Here is a 16,353-nt window from a genome sequence, read left to right as displayed (position 1 = left end):
TTGTTATCTTTGCTGACCTGGCATTGAAAAAACGTTGTCACCCACGACCGTTACGCCGCGAAATGGTGCAGGGGCACTGTTTGCGGCTGCTGCAAAAGGGTTATTGTTTATGTTCCCTACTGGGTTCTGTCTCGCCATGGGCTGTAGTGCGTTTTGCTGTTGTGGCTGCTGCTGCTGTTGCTGCTGTTGTGGGGCTGGCTGTCTCTGTTGCATTTGGGGGTCATAGCAGTATTGAGCCTGTTGTCCCCCCCCTCCCCATTGGAGCTCCACAAGGGCTACCTGGGTGTGGGCAGCCCCACCCCTGTTCATTGTTCACGGGCTGTTGTTGTTGCTGTTGAAAATACCCTGATGGTCGCATTCTACAATCTTGTGAATAATGTCCCCATCTTCCACAATTCCAACACGACCCCTGTTGTCCTCCCCTTGGTCCTTGCCCAACATACCCTCTGTTTCCCACACCTCCGTATCCTCCCCTTTGCCCGCGGTACCCACCTCTTCCTTGGGCCGGCCTGTTCTGCCACTGCGATCCTTGGCATGTTTGTTCCTCTCCGTTCCACTGTGTTTGGTCCTCTCCAACCCACTACACTGCTATCCCAATGGGCCTTCCTCCCGTGTTTTCCTCTCCTTCGTTTCATCTATCTGCTGTTGCACTGGCAGTAATGGCGGCAACCTTCACTAATTTCGTCTGTACCAATTTTGCTTCGTCAGCCAGCCTCTTTTGCGTGACCTCCTTTTCCTTCTCTTTGATCCTCCTCCAGTGGTGTACAATTATGCTCTGAATTTCAGGCCACCCTTTGGCTTCGATCCCAGCTATTTTGTCCAAGGCCTTCTGCACCTCCTTTGGCAACCCCTTTTTAATGATAAAATAGAATAAAGCTGTTGATTGATTCCATGCCGTACCAATTTCGCTTCTCCACAAGTCTTGCACTCGCAAAATGAATTGCACAGGATCCTCGTTCTCCTCCATCGTGCATTGCATCACTGCATGTAAATCTGGAACATCTGGAAATGTGCGCCGTAATGCATCCCACACTTGTGCTCGAACATTGTTAAATGGTGATCCATCGTGTCGGTCACAGCTCATCGTTACTCCCGGGAACCCTGCCCTTTCCCAGATTGTGTCTGCTTGGTCCCCGATTGCTGAAACTAATAGACTTTTTACATCACCTATAGCTAACGGTACACCTGCGGTGTTCTTCTCAAATACATGTATCCACTTACCTGCCCCTCCCGTCAGCGGGGGGAGGAGTTTCAACAAGTTGGTTTTGTCCATTTGGGCCCACGGAATGTAGTTTGGCCTACCTACTCCTTTATGTATCAGTGGCAATTGTAGTTTTTGTTTCTTTCCCGTTCTGCTTGTCTTCCCTTTTTTCGTTTTACTTACCAATATGTTTCCTATCCTCCCTGTTCGTTGTCTTAATCTACCTTGCCATAATGGTGGCGATAGTGTGTCTGGGTAACGGCGGTTTGGCAGTGGGGAACCCTCCGGGGCAGCTGCCTCTTCGTATTCATTTAAATCGTCCCATATTTCTTCTATTTCTGACTCTAGCTCGTTATTATCCTCCCAGTTTTCCTTAGGTTCACTTCCTTGTCTTTCACTCCGATCTCCACTTTGTTGGCTCTCTGGTGTTTCTGGGCGTATAATTCTCACTGGCTTGTTATTCAATTGGAACAGGAACTGTCCTGACTGCCACTCTTGTTCTTGTCTTTGCTGTGATGAAGTCCCTTGTGATGCTATAGATTGTCCTGATACCGAGGCTGCTGGGGTTGTATTGCTTGCTGCCCCGATCGGAGGTGTGAGATCTGCCAGTGACAGCGGAGGTACCTCCCCCTCCCCCTGGCAGCATTTGCCCTTTGTCGCATAGAGCTCTTAACCGTGTTATTTCCATTTGCGCGTGTGCTAACTGACGGTTCAAATCACCTGTTAAACGTGCTATATCCCCAGGGGGCGCAAGTCCGGCTAAAAATACTTAATTCTTCGTTTTGAAACAGTCCGGCACCATGAAATGCTAAGCAATACGCTGGCCATGCGTACAGACATTCAACTACCTTGTTTGCGGGAACATCAATACGAGGTATTCACATACATTATGTCTTTTAAATGCCATTAGCTTCTGCATGTGGTGAATAACATCCTGTTCACATGCTTGCTTTACGGTTCCACATATCAGGTGCCAGTATGACACCACTGTAATATCAGTAATAATTATGCACTGATTTGCGTGCAAGCACTTTCAATTACAAGTAACACACTTAATGTGTAGAAGTTTGCGTGATGCTCACGAAAATAATACACATTTTCTCATAGTTAAAAACAATAAGAAACATTTTGCAAAATGCAAGTTTCCCTAAGTTACTTTCATTTTTTGTTCATTTTAGCTCCAATCACTGCGAGACCACACAGTGATAGAAGCCGAATTTGGTTAAACTATCCTCCCTATTCGCGACCATACACGTTATCAGAGCAATTGAAAGGTTAGTGCAATGAGTTGTAAGTGCACTTTAATAGAGATATGCCACCCTCAAGTTCGGTTTTTATATTTTCACGTTACCAATTTGCCGTTTTTTGTGCCTTTTGGTTTTTAGATTGCTATAACAGGAAAAGTTATTTGACGGTTCCTCACCCTCAATTCTGACACTATTGATGTGATGTCACCATCTTTCGTCCTGAAGACGGGTTCAGTATACATCTATTAGCGGTTAAAGTCGGCTATAGACTCTCCCCAAGCATCATCAGTGTTTCCCAGAAACACATTCCTCTGTGTTGATGGAGTCAAGGACTAGCGATTATCAGTTAAAAACTATGAAAATCATTGTGTTCATTACACATTATTACTAACATCACAATGTTTGCCACATTATGAAATTTGTGGTTCTGTTCAATTATTGAAAAACATGACCGTCACATGAGTTTGTTTTTTATGCAATATTCTTTCTCTGTTTGTCAACAAAAAATGCATTTTTGTCCACTGTTTTACATGGAAAACATTCCAAGTGTTTTTATATGTATTGATTAAAATGTTCATCTCTATTCTCTTTGTCTGGATCTGTTGACCGACATGTTAAGTAGCACTTGTTACAACTAAGCACATCTAATGCGTGTATAGGTGGGTAGCTGTTTTTGTGGTACCTTCTGTTACATGTTTAATCAGTCCTCAGCCACATAGCCCCCTAAAAAAGAGGACACCGTAGCTCTAACTACTTGTATTTCTCACTTGTCACATTTCTACATAAGTCACACACAATGATTATTGTCAGTACAATTGGGTCATTCGTGGCTTTATTTGGAGGCCTTGACCTTTATTGTGCATGTAGAAGAATCAGGCTGTGTTTCGCATCTTTTCCTAGGTTTCAAACTCATTAGTACAAATAAAAACATATATAGTAGTAAAAATGCTCAAGGTTAGTAAGGAGTGTATTTGGTGGATTTCGCAGCACAGGCGAGGGTCTGGCACTTGAAAGAAATACCTTACAGGGGGTGCAGGGTCAGGATGGCAATAAATTGTTCTAATGGGGGTGGGTGGCTTGCACGTTTATGAGGACGAATCGAGCTGAAAGTGCTTAGCTCATCCTGGTTCACATGCCGGTTCTCAGACGAACAGTGATCAGACGAACAGTGATCTCAGAGGAAGAAAACTGTAGCATATTAATTGTTGCAACTTTCTCCAGCTTCAGCGTGAGAATGGAAGCGCAGAGCTTTCCTTCGCAGGGGGGAGTGCAAGGGTGGGGGCCAGCCAGCTGCCTGCGCGCCTTGTGTGCGTGTGTGTGTCTCTCTCCTTGGCCGCTGCGGTGGAAGGGGAGCTGAGCATTGCTGTACTATCGCAGTGAGGCCTGTTTACCCAAGATGGAGTTGAAAGGGGGCACAAAAGATGGATGCCCCGTATCCTGCTCAGTAGTCCCATCTATGTAGCAGTAAACCGTGGTTAACTTTACATAAGGGCAAGGGGCAATCCCACTACCGGAGGCACGTGGTCCAAGCCTTGTACTGAGGAGCATACGACGCGAGGAGGCCTGTGGACCCCTCGCTCCCATACACCCTTTAGCTTGTATTTTCTTTGAACTGGGTACATTGATTTTGGGGCGCACACAAATCCATGCCTATCAATTGTAAAATGCATTGGAGCACTGTAACAATCAAAACAATTTGCTTTACAAGTTTTTCTTTCTTACAAAGTTTTTACCTACTTTGAAAGTGTCTTAACCATTTAAAAGATTTACTTGTTCCATTGCATACACCTTTTGTAAGTAAAGGCCGAAAGTGAGCTACGAGTTTTGTGCGAACTACAGTTGGCAGGTGCATAATGATAGACTCTTAATTCATTGTTTCCAATTTGCTATAGTTAGAAATGAAGCAGAAGTTTCTAATGACCAAGGGGAGCAACACTGAACTTGAAAACGAAAAAGATGAAGTAAACCCAGAGGTTCTTGGTGAGTTGCACTATTATTAGAATAGCATAGTAGCACAATCGTTCTGCGTTTGCGTGCAGGTGTTTACCAGTCATTTGCAATACGTTTCACCGAAGCATAAAACCAGAGACCACTATTTCTTAAGATCTAACGTGTAAAATGGAGATTTATTTAAAAAAAATGACTTTCTAACCTATGCAGCCAATGCTTGAGTTTATGTGCTTTGAATGAAGATGATGATGCACAAGACCAGCTACATTTAACTGATTTGAAAGCATATCTTCTTTTGACTAAGATATATTTGAGCTTGTGCTTATCGTAGGTTCATTTTGTTTATGGTGTACGTCTATGTGCACTAATTTGTACTGGTGGTGGTTGGGAATTATTGCACCTTGTTAAATTTTGCAAAGCCCTTTGTGAGGCTGGCAGGGTATCAATAGATGATCAGACAACAGATTGTGAATTCAACAGTAGAATTTCTATTGCGTTCAATGCTTAACTTGCCTTATAGCTATGGTGGGGATTTCCCTACCTAAAGAAACTAAAGAAAGTCTATGTCCGTAAGTCCAAATTAAAGGTCTGTCTGTGTCAAAACCTATGCTCGCCCTCAAGCCTGTTACAAAAATGTAGTGTGGGGTTATTCGCACTCAATAGTGTTCAATACAAAGTCTGGAGCAGCCTCTAGCTCCCTTCCACAAGTTCAGAATGCAGTTCCAAGAATTATGGGTTTCAAATGTTCTGTCAACACTTGGGTTTCTCTTCCCAAAGTTTCAAGCACACTTGATTTTAGTATAAAAAAGTTCAAAAGGCGCTCAGTTCCTTTCCCGAAGCTTCAAGCACTGGTTGACAAAAAATGTTCTAAAAGAGCTCAAGGTTCCCTTCCCCAAGTTTCAAACTGTGTTTCACAAAACAACCTCTCAATGTTCATCTTTATCTTATTTCTGGGTTGAGTTCACAATTTTTCAGGATTTCTTTGGGGCTTACTGGACTAGGCGCACTTGACAGGCCGCACGGCCCACCCATCACAGGTCAAGCAACCAGTTACCCTTGCCCCAGCTTTCTGCCCTCTTGACTTAGATTGGTTTGACAGTTCACGACCAACTCGGAAGCTTACAAGTCCATAGATAAATGGTTTCTCTTTCTTGGCACTTCTTTTGCTCTCTTTTCCAATTCCACTTTCTTAGTTTTCATTTACAGCCTTCACTTCAGCTTACTTTTGCTCGGTCAGCATTTTGCTCACACTTCACTGGCTCCCCTCAGCTACTCATTCACAGCTTTCATTCTCGTTTTGACCGCATTGATATTCATATTACTTCCTTAGTATCCTTCATTGACCAGAGACTTTTGAACACTTGTAATTCGTTCAGACGTGACCACACCAATATATTGTTTCTACAAAGTCCACTTCTAACAGTGCATTAATTTCAGTTCGCTCTACTGCTTTCCTTCAAGGCTTTCGAGAACGTGCCAATCCCACGCGAACACTCAGAAACAGTGTAACTTAGCAACTTTCATACACACGCCGCTCAGAAACCGCTGGACTGTTACTTCCATTCATGGGAACAAGCACTGTTTGGCTACAGTGAAGGGACCAACACTTTTCACGGTTTCCTTCTCCCACCTTCACCGGCTCCCTGGAGACACAGCTCCCTTGCCACATATTTCCACTATGCTTCACCGGGCAGTCCTTCAGCGTCTCAGCGTTTCGTTCTCCTTTGGCTTCTTGCGGGTTGTGCTGGCCTTCCTGCTGCTGCTCTCTCTTACCACCAAGGCAGCACTCTCCCGGTCCGGCGTCTCTCTCCTGGTTCTCTGGTGCTCCACCTTTTATGCACCTGAGCGCCATCAAGGGGTTTCAGGTGCAATCCACTCACCTGGTTTGCCTGATTTCAATTAGGCCAATTACTCGGACATGCCTGACCTTCAGCCCTGTAGTCATCAGGATCCCTCTTCTTCATGCCAGTACTATGGTGGTGTTTCCTATAGGTTGTCTATATTACTCCTAGTCCCCTCTTCTTCGTCCCAGTACCTGGTAAGGGTGGAATGGGGAATTATGGGTTGGGATTATATACAACCCATAAAGGATGAGGAAGGGTTAGATAGGTCACTGTTAGAAAAGGGGGGGCCGTACTGTTAGGGGGAATTCTCTTATAAGGCTAATTTCCCAAACCTAGTGAGTCCCCCAGCAGCTTTGCTGGATTTTTGGGGTTTGTTTTTTTCACCTGCTAAGAGTGAGACTCTTTTACTCCCACTCTTAGGCATGATTTGAGGTATGTCTCTGACTGTGTGATTTTGGGCTATGGGGTCTTTTACTCCATAGGGAATCATCTGTTTTGTGTGTATGTGTTACACAGCACCCTCAGTGCAGTAACACAGGGGTGTCATAGTGACCCCCAAACATAGACTCCATACCCTGGGACTGACTACTGTCTCCCAGGGCATGTAAAGTCACTAGTGACTTTACTAGTCTTAAATTATGAACAGAACCAGTACAAACCATCATATTGTGGAAGTACTGGAAGGGGTTAATTATATTGCCCCTGGGTCTGTTTTCAAGGGGGCACTGTCCAGTCCCCCCTTGTCGAATTTCTGGCTGGTGGCAGTGGTTACCACGCAAAATATTCCACCGGAATATTCTCTATGGGATTTTCCCATTAACTTTAAACACGCCACTTTTTGGTGCAATGTTAAAGATACCGCTGGTTTATTTATTTAATATTAAATTAACGGTTGGGTCTTTTTGCCAGAACTCTTTTCTAAAATGGCGTTCGTGTCCGTCTCTGTAACTCTGACCAAGGTCGAGCCCTTTGTTCCACTTTTTGGCGGGCTTCTCCACAGAAGCCCTCCAAATGGTGCCACTCTGTCTGGGTTCCACAGGAAGGGTGGAGGGGGGAATTTGCACCCTGGACTGCATTGCCTCGGCAACCCAAGTCGCACTCTACTCTCATTGGCCCAGTGGTGAGCTGTCCGGCTCACCAGTTAGCACGTGTGATTGACAGCTAGGCTGATGAATGGGGGTTTTTCTGCATGAAAGCAGGGCCTTTGGGACTGGAACTTCAGAAGTCGCCACAGGACCTAAGAATCCGAAGAGGGAAGAAGCTGAGCCATCTGCGACGACGACACCACCGGTGAAGCCCTGCTGCAACTACCTCACCACTTTCCCGACGACAAGAGAAGATCTTCTGCTGGACGAGTCTTCTTCCTCTGAGCTGGTGGGACCAACCAGTTTGCCCTTTTCGCCTTCCAAAGACGTCTCTTGGTCGAATCGCCCGTGCCAAGCACCCCGGCGGCTGGATAGCCAAGCTTCACCACTGTGACAGCGAATACCAGGAACGACTGCGAATACCAGGAACGCACCTTTTAACCGACAAACTCTGTGGCTGGTTTCTTCCCTGGGCAGTGCAACGACTCCACGTTTCCTCCTCGACAAGATCCTCTCTTCCCCTGGTTGAAACAACAAACTGCAACCACTGCCAGGAACACCTGCCACCGCTGGAGCTTCCTCTCTCTTTAAGGTACTGTGTCCTGCCTGGCCTCCTTTCTTCGGTATGCCCAAGGTGACCCTTAAATCCTTGGCTTGCCAACTGGGTTGGCCCCAGACCTTCTAACTTTACCTTCTTGAATCGCTCCAACCTCTTTTGAACATTCTGCAAAGACTTTTAGTGCATCTTTAAACCGTGTGATCCTGGGCACATTTCGGTTTGCTCCATTTAAAGTGGGCCTGGCCTATGAACTTTGGCTCTACAGTGTATACTGCCTTCATTCCCTTGCTGAGAACTCCTAAAAGTGTTGGGACCTGTTTTTTTTCTGTGCTCTGCCTTTTTCTCTCCCTTTAACCAAATTATTGGAGTGCCATCAGGTTACGCGCTCACATCTGTTTAACAAATCGTGGTGTTTTAATACTGACTTGTCTAATAGTTATTAACGGAGGTGTGTATACTTTACCCGACTGTGTTTTAACTTGCTTTTTATTTAGAGTGCTAGTGTATTGCCTAAAGTGTGTTTTAAATAAATAATTATATACTTTTTATACAAAGCTCTGGTCAGTGTTTGTTTTCTCTACTGTGTTTTTGCCCCTATTGTGTATACTCTATATACTGCCTTACTCTTCTTGAGAGAAGTCTGACTGCTCAGCCACAGCTACCAGGTAAATCTGCATGGTGCAGACTGCTACCAGTTGGGTTTACTGCTTATTCCTGTAGTCTTTATCTTTTTGCAGTGTTCCCCAAGGGAACTGCACAGGATTCTGCCCAACAGATACCATGCCTCGTATTCGGTCCTCTCACCCCAATCCCCAAGGACCCTCCACTCCCCAATCCCCAAGGACCCTCCACTCAGGTGATGCTCCCTCGCTAATCCACCCCCAGGGCCGGGATCCAAAAGTGATGGCCCTTCCCTGGCCACCTGAACAGAATATCCATGGGGAGTAGATGTGAGAGTACCTTCAGGTTTTCCACACCTTCCAACTATACTGCAGGCAGCAGTACTGACAGGTTTCCCTCTTACACTCACATACACCAATGGAAGTATTTGTAATCAGGCTCCCTCTGCTTTTCTTGAACTTGCAGTGATGCAGTTTCTGTAAACTGAAGCAGTGAGTTAACAAGCACAATTGCAAAGTATTCCAATTTAATGCCCTGGTGCTCATCCCAATGCCAGGCATTTCCATCAAATGCACAGGTCTTCCCCCATTGGCAGGAATTGCTGTCAGAAGCCCAGATACTTGCCCCTTTGACAGGTATCGCCATCACATGGCTAGAAATTAGCCATCTCCTTGCCTTAGGTTGTCATTAAACACCTAGGTACTCATCAATTGCCAAAAGTTTTTATTATTAATCCAGGTGTCACTACACTGCAAGTGATTTCCATTAAATTCTCCATGAGCCCACCAGGCTCAACATAATCATGCAGGCGTGAGCAATTCTAGTCTTCTACCCAGTGCTGATGAATTCTAGGATTTTACATTTGCTTTAAATTGCATAGCTCATACTTCAAATGTGTTTTAGGCTTGAACGCACATCTGCCAATATAATAAAAGGGCAGATGTATGGGTGTACCTGTATGTTTGTCCGATGCAGTAGTTTCGCCTGTTGTCACCGCTAGAGGGAGCTCTTGCCTTTGGATATATGGAGACAATGCCAATTTGTAGCTTTGCTTGTTGTTGCTGCTAGAGGAAGCTTTTGATTTAGGATCTATTGGTCCTATTGTGCCAATGAAAACCTGCACTTTGGCCTGTGTTATACTGTCCTGTACACTAGTCTTTAAATATTTCAGAAATTCTGTCTGATTTGTGCTGCAAATGCATTAAGTATTTTTAGTACTGCACCACATTATTTCTATCACTTGCTTGCACCTCCAAACTACATGTCGTGGCAATCTCTGTGAACTTCCGCAGGTTAGAATTGTAGGAGGATTTGTTTGTTTTCCTCCTTACTCTATAATATCTTAAGGTCTCATATCCTCTCATTCAAACTTTCTACCATCTTTAATACAAAAACATTGGCACATGAAAATATCATACAGACTTCCTACAATGCAGTGTATTTGTGCTTTTCAATACAGCATAATCTACACAAATGTTAACTAAACCTCTACAATGTACACGTTTGCCATAAGAAGTTAACAACGAGTAATAGTCACCAACCCGCTTTTCTCGTTAAAATTAATCCAAAAAACGTTATAATTTTCAGCTGCATGCAAGGTTATGTGAACATGTTTTGTCACTTACAACATAGAACCACTAAAAAAAAAAGGTCTTGGAGTCCCTCTACTGCGGAAAAACACTGCCAACTAACCTGTTCTCTGGGAAGGTGCCCACTCAGAGGATCTACAACCACATTTTAGCTCACTGTACCTTTCCCAGAGGAGAAATAACCAGTCTGGTCCCACCCACTTGGGAAGTCCAGCACAGAAATGCTAGGCAATTCTCCTCTGAACAAGAGTACCAACAGCAACCCCAGATACGTGTTTCGGTCTAGTCATGCCTCATCAGTGAGGTGAAGCTGTGCCTCTCTAAGCACAGTGATCAAGGGGTCCACGTCTGGATTACCCTGGATAATATAAGGTGAAACCCCAAGTTCCTATTCCTAGTCTGGGAGCCTGCGAGGGGTCAGCAATGCGAGGCAGACAACTTTGGATGATTATTCAAAATATGCCATTTTATTAAATTATAAAAGTAATCAAACGCCTCACTATCCCTACTCTGATTTCCCTGCCGAACAAAACTAAAGCGAAACACTCGAAGACAGGATGTCTGGCCCTCACACTTAAAGATCAAATACAGAAAGAAAATATGCGGCAATTGAAATGTCAACAATGATATTTACAGTTTCTTGATACCTGGGTGTACTCCCTTCCCCAGAATTCGAGCTAAATTCAGCTCGTGTTCAACAAAAAGAAACAAGGAAATCGATATAGGTACTTCTGTCTCAATTTAGTTCTTGATGTTTCAATGTCAAGGTAAAGTTTTTTTTTTTTAAACTTTTTTTATTGGTTTTAAGATACAACATATGTCAACAACAGTAACATCCCCCTTCACACCCTCCCCCCACCGCCCTTACCCCAAAACACGAGACGACTGAGATATGGCTACCATTCTTTTATGGCTAACACAAGGCTTCACCTCTAAAACCGATTAAGGATACGAATGTTATGGGTGCACCATTGAAGCATATAGTCACTCTGCAGGTACTGGAGAACCGGACCCCAGTCCCAATTGAAAGTTCTCGATGGTTCTCTGCAGTTTACATGTCATCCACTCCATCATTATAAAATGCCATATCTTTCTAAGCCAATGGAGTTGCGTTGGGGGCGTCTGCTGCTTCCAACCTTGAGCTATCACCAGCCAATCAGCCACCACCATGACCATGATCACTTTCTGCTGGCGCTTGGTGTGCGTCTTTTGGGCTGGGTCCCAAATACCCGCCAGCCAGATTCCGTCCCCCAAGGGTTCCGCCCCTTGGATCATTTTCCCAGTTTGGTTCTTGACCTCGTTCCAGAAGCGGGCAATGTTTGGGCAGGTTCCCCAAATATGTCTCCAGTCTCCCTCCTGGCGGCATCCGTGCCAGCATAAGCCATCCATTTTGGGATACATCTCTTTCAGTTTCTTTGGTGTTAGATGCCATTGTAGCAGTACTTTTTGCCACATTTCCCTCAGGTGGATGGATCTTGTCATTGTGGCAACACTCCGCCAAACCTCCTCCCAGTGGGATCGCAGGATATCCCTCCCCAGCATCCTCTCCCACCTCTGCATGTACAGCCATCTAACCTCTTCCTCTTGAGAGTTTAGGTGGGCGTATAGGTTGGATATTAATTTGCGTGTACCTGGGTCGGAAATCAAATAAATTACAAATGTTGTGAGGGCTCTCGTTCCCGGTTCTTCATTTGTCGTGGTGGATAGCCAGTGATTCATTTGGACATACTGGTATCGTTCCGCTCTTGTCACTCCCAGCTCCTGGGCACAGTTTTCAAACGACCCAAGTGATCCCTCTTTGTACATATTTCCAATCCTGATGCAGTCCGCCTGCTTCCATGACCTGAAGGCTTGCGGGTTCATCCCCTGTGGAAAATCATGGTTATAAAAAAGTGGTGTAAATGGGGATGGATGTGTCGTTAAGTTTCCCCTGCTCTATCCCATGCCTCAAGGGGAGCGCTCATCTCATTCAGTTGGGTATTTGCATGTCTAAACCTTTTGTGGGACCACAGGAGGTTCGCGAGCCGTCCCCCAGCCACCGCTGTATCCTGCTTTGCCCATTTGGATTGTGGGAAGTCCGCCACCCATTCCTTGATGACTCGCAGTTGCGCCGCTTCGTAGTACCTCCTGAAGTGTGGGAAGGCCTGGCCCCCCTCCGCCACAGCTGCTGTCAGGGTTGTCATAGCCACCCTCTGTCTCTTATGCTGCCATACGTATGCTGATGCCATCTTATTTAGAGAGCAGAATAATGACCTGGGAATTTGGATTGGGAGGGCCTGGAAATAATAGAGAACCTTAGGGAGGATCGTCCTCTTTACCGCCATGATGCGCCCCCACCATGAGGTAGACAGTGGTGTCCATCTTGTCAATAGTTTTTGGAGGTGGGTGAGCATCTCCGGATAATTTGCCGCGTACAATTGTCGGACCTTGGAAGTGAGTTTGATTCCAAGATAGGTTATGCTATCCTTTGCCAATTTCACCCCCTGCTCTTGGACCAAGCTTGAGATAGTCTCGGGGTCGGCCGATAAATTCAGGACTTCTGACTTGCTCTCGTTTATTTCGAGGCCCGATATGTCTCCCAATATCTCCAATTCTCTCATGAGAGCAGGCAAAGATCTAGTGGGATCCGTTAGTGCCAGTAGCATGTCATCAGCGAATGCCATAGTTTTGTGTTCCAGCCCACCCATCTGCACTCCCTTAATTCGGTGTTGTTGTATCCTCGCCAGGAGGGGTTCCAGAAACAGGGCGTACAGGAGGGGGGAGAGTGGACATCCTTGTTTAGTGCCTCTTGTCTGCGCGAATGCTTTGGACAGGAAGTCGTTGACTGTGACTCTTAAAGAGGGACTTTTGTAGTTTGCTTTTATCATCTTCATGTAAGAGTCGCCGAAGCCCATGCGATCCATTGACTCGGTCGAACCCCTTTTCAGCATCCAAGGCCACCAGTATGGTCTCCAGGCTCGTATGTTCAGCCTTTTCTATTATGTGGCAGACTCTCCTCGTGTTGTCCGCTGTTTGCCTAGTGGGGACGAAGCCTGACTGGTCGTCATCCACCAGAGATGTTAAGTGTCCTGTCAGCCTGTTTGTTAGAAATTTGGTGAAAAGCTTTGCATCTAAGTTTATAAGGGCAATCAGTCTGTATGACCCTGGGAGGGTGGGGTCTTTTCCCGGCTTCGGGAAGAGCACCAACTTCGCCTTATTCATTGATGGTGTAATATTACCCTGCGTTTTGAAAGAGTTGAACAGTCTTGTGAGTCTGGGGGCCAAAGTGTGCCGGAATTTCTAGTAGAATGTGTGTGTAAACCCATCCGGGCCCGGCGCCTTGTTCTTGGGGAGGTGTTTGATGGCCTGCAACACTTCCTCTAGGGTGATGTCTTGGTCTAGTGCTTCATGGGTTTCCTCATTCGGTTGCAGCAGAGATACCCTCTGGAGGTATATTTCTTGGTCCTCATCTTTTGGATTACTCGTGGTATACAGATCCTGATAGGTCCTCATTATCTCACCCATCTCGTCATTGGTCGTTTTACGATTACCGGAGGGGTCCACCAGTGCCATTATCGTCCTTTCCATGGTCTTTCTCGAAGATGGCGGCAAGCAGGGTACCTGCCTTATTGGCAAGGATGTATCTTTGTTTCGTTCTCGTCAAGGCATAGCCCACTTTCCGATTGTAAAGAAGTTCTAGTTGGCCCTGGATGTGCTGCATGGCCCACCTCTGGGGTCTACTGGGGTTAGCCGCTGCCTCCTTCTCCGCATCTCGCAGTTGTGATTCAAGGTCCCTTTCCCACTGCGCTAGTTCTTTCTCCCTTTTGGATTTCATGGCTATTAATTCTCCCCTCAGGACCGCCTTGAAGGCATCCCAGACTGTATCTTTTGCAATCTCCCCCGTATCGTTTTCATTAAAATACGTGTCTATCTTCTCCTGAATTTCCTCCGTTAATACTGGGTCTTGCAGAAGCTCCCAGGGGAGTCGCCAGGCCCATGCTCGGCCCTCCCTGGTTTTGAATGTTAGCAACAAAGTTATTTGGGCGTGATCCGAGAGGGCGATGGGGCCCAGCTCAATCTCGCTGATCATACCTAGAAGGTCCGTCGAGGCCCAGAAATAGTCTATTCTCGATAGCGAGCTGTGTGCATGGGAGTAATGCGTAAAGCCCTGTCGTTCCCCTGTCATTGCTCGCCAGGTGTCGTGGAGAGAGAGCGAGTTGAATGCTTTCTTCAGGGCTTCTGAGGGGGCCCTCGAGCCTTCGCTTATTCTGCCCGTCCTATCCTGAGTGGGGTTCCAGGCCAGGTTCAGATCTCCTCCCAGAATAATATCACCCGTCGCAAATTCCTCCAGCGAACCCAGCAATTCCTTGAAGAACATTTCTTGGCCCACGTTGGGGGCGTAAACCGACGCCAGGGTAATCCGTCTTCCCTCCACCGTAATGTTCAAAATAACATATCTCCCTTCCTTGTCGGTTTTGTGGCCATGAATTTGTGCTTTCAGGGTGTCCTTTATGGCCACCAAGACCCCCACCCTCTTTCCCTCCGCGTTTGATTTGAAGACATGCTTTGCCCCTTTTATTTTCAGACGGTGTTTTTCACTTTTCTTTATATGAGTTTCCTGGTACATTAGAATGTTCGCTTTCTGTTTCCAGGCTTGCCTGTCCAATTTTGCCCTTTGGCGTGTTCATGCCCCTTACATTCTGAGAAAGGATTGTCACCTGAATTTTATTTGTTGCAGTCATGGGGTGATTGGTAGATAAGTTCTTTGTGGTCGTCATGTTTTCTCATTGTGCTTTGTGGTCTGCCACAGGTTTGTCTTGTCGTCTCAACTTGCAAACCCCACCTGTACCCCCCCCCCGCACCCCTCAAAGAAAACAAAACTTTGAGGTCAGAGCCGGGCAGCTAGGTGCCCTGGGAAGGAGTGTCCGGCAACCCCGGCTCGCGTTACCAGCTTTTGAACATGACGTGGGGAGTCCTAAACACCACTGGAGATTCCATTAAAGTTCTTCCTCCTCCTCTCCTCGGCCAGCTTCTAGGTCGTCGGGCGAATCGGCCGATTTCTTCTTCTCCATTTGATTTTTTTTATTGTTGTAAACCTTAATATATTCTGAGTTCCTGGGTGGCATTGGTGTGTCCCTTGGCCTATTATGATTTATTCTCTTTTCCTTTCTTGTGGATTGTCTCCCATTTCTCCTGCTGGGGTGGTCCCCTAGGTTTCCTCTGGTGCCTCGGTTGTGCGCTGTGATCTCCACTTGGGATGTTCTGTATCCGTTCCCCTTCTTAGCGGGAGGTGATCCTGTATTGAGTTCCCTCCCATGTAAACAGGAGACCAAACGGAAAAGTCTACTTGTATTTCACCTGGTCCGCTGATAAGTGGCGGACCACCGGACCCATCATTCGTCTTTTAAGCAAGGTGGATTGAGCCAGGTCCTGGTATAGTTACTTCTTGACCATTCACTCTTATTGGGGGGGGCCTGTCTGGCCTTTCTCAAGATCTGTTCTTTCTGAGTGTAGGAAGTTAAGGCCGCCAACACATCTCTGGGCCTCACTCCCGGTTCTGTCCCTCTTTTCGGGCCCACTCTGTGGATGCGATTAATCCCGATCCCTGGGGTCTCCTCCTAAACTAAGATCTTAGCAAACAATTGCATCACCGTCGTCTTCAGGTTTGCCTCTCCAACGGATTCTGGCAGATTTTTGATTCTCACGTTGGATCTTCTTGATCTATTTTCAAGATCTTCGCATTGCTGCTCAAGATGCATGGTTGTCTGGGCTACCCTGTCCAGTGTTTGTTCAGATTTTAAGTTGTCCTCCAGTTGCTGCAGTTTTCTTTCCACTGAGTCGGTCCTCTCCCCCAGTTTGGTTACATCCAACCTGATTTCCTGGATTGATTGGACCATCTCCACCCTCAAAACTTTAAATTGTTCTTGGACAGAGTTGAGTAATTGTGACTGAAGTTCTTTAAAACATACATGCATGTCCTCTTTGTTCATTGGGTTTCCCTCCATCCTTTCTTGGGACGAGACGGAACCCAGCTGGGGGTGGGTTTCCAGTGTAAGAGTGGGGTTGTCTTGTGTCCCCCAGAGCTGTTTTAGGTTGTTTCCCTGGCTCCTGGCTCCTCTGCGGGGAGGATTGCGCTGAGGACTTTGCCCGTATTTTTGACATGTATGTGCTGTTGGCAGGCCTGGTGATGCTTATCTGTGGAGGCCCTTGTGGGTTTGCCCCAAGAGATCAGGTTATAGTGTTAGGGGCATTACATGGTGCCTCTTGTGCAAAGGGGA

At 46.2% G+C, this 16,353-nt stretch overlaps 1 protein-coding gene across 3 annotated transcripts in view; it reads left to right on the top strand.

Moving 5' to 3' along the window:
* ZZEF1 (zinc finger ZZ-type and EF-hand domain containing 1) overlaps positions 1-16,353 on the top strand; it is a 3,309,810-nt gene that overhangs the window by 1,623,958 nt on the left and 1,669,499 nt on the right. For all 3 annotated transcript variants that reach the window (XM_069614719.1, XM_069614718.1, XM_069614717.1), the window contains exon 28: positions 4,341-4,428. In XM_069614719.1, coding sequence (XP_069470820.1) covers positions 4,341-4,428 — 88 coding nt within the window. The remainder of the gene's footprint in view (positions 1-4,340; positions 4,429-16,353) is intronic.

The sequence above is a fragment of the Ambystoma mexicanum genome, chromosome 9 (assembly GCF_040938575.1).
Source record: "Ambystoma mexicanum isolate Mex_15411 chromosome 9, UKY_AmexF1_1, whole genome shotgun sequence".
In the NCBI taxonomy this organism is placed as follows: domain Eukaryota; kingdom Metazoa; phylum Chordata; class Amphibia; order Caudata; family Ambystomatidae; genus Ambystoma; species Ambystoma mexicanum.
This window is presented reverse-complemented; position numbering and strand designations above follow the sequence as displayed.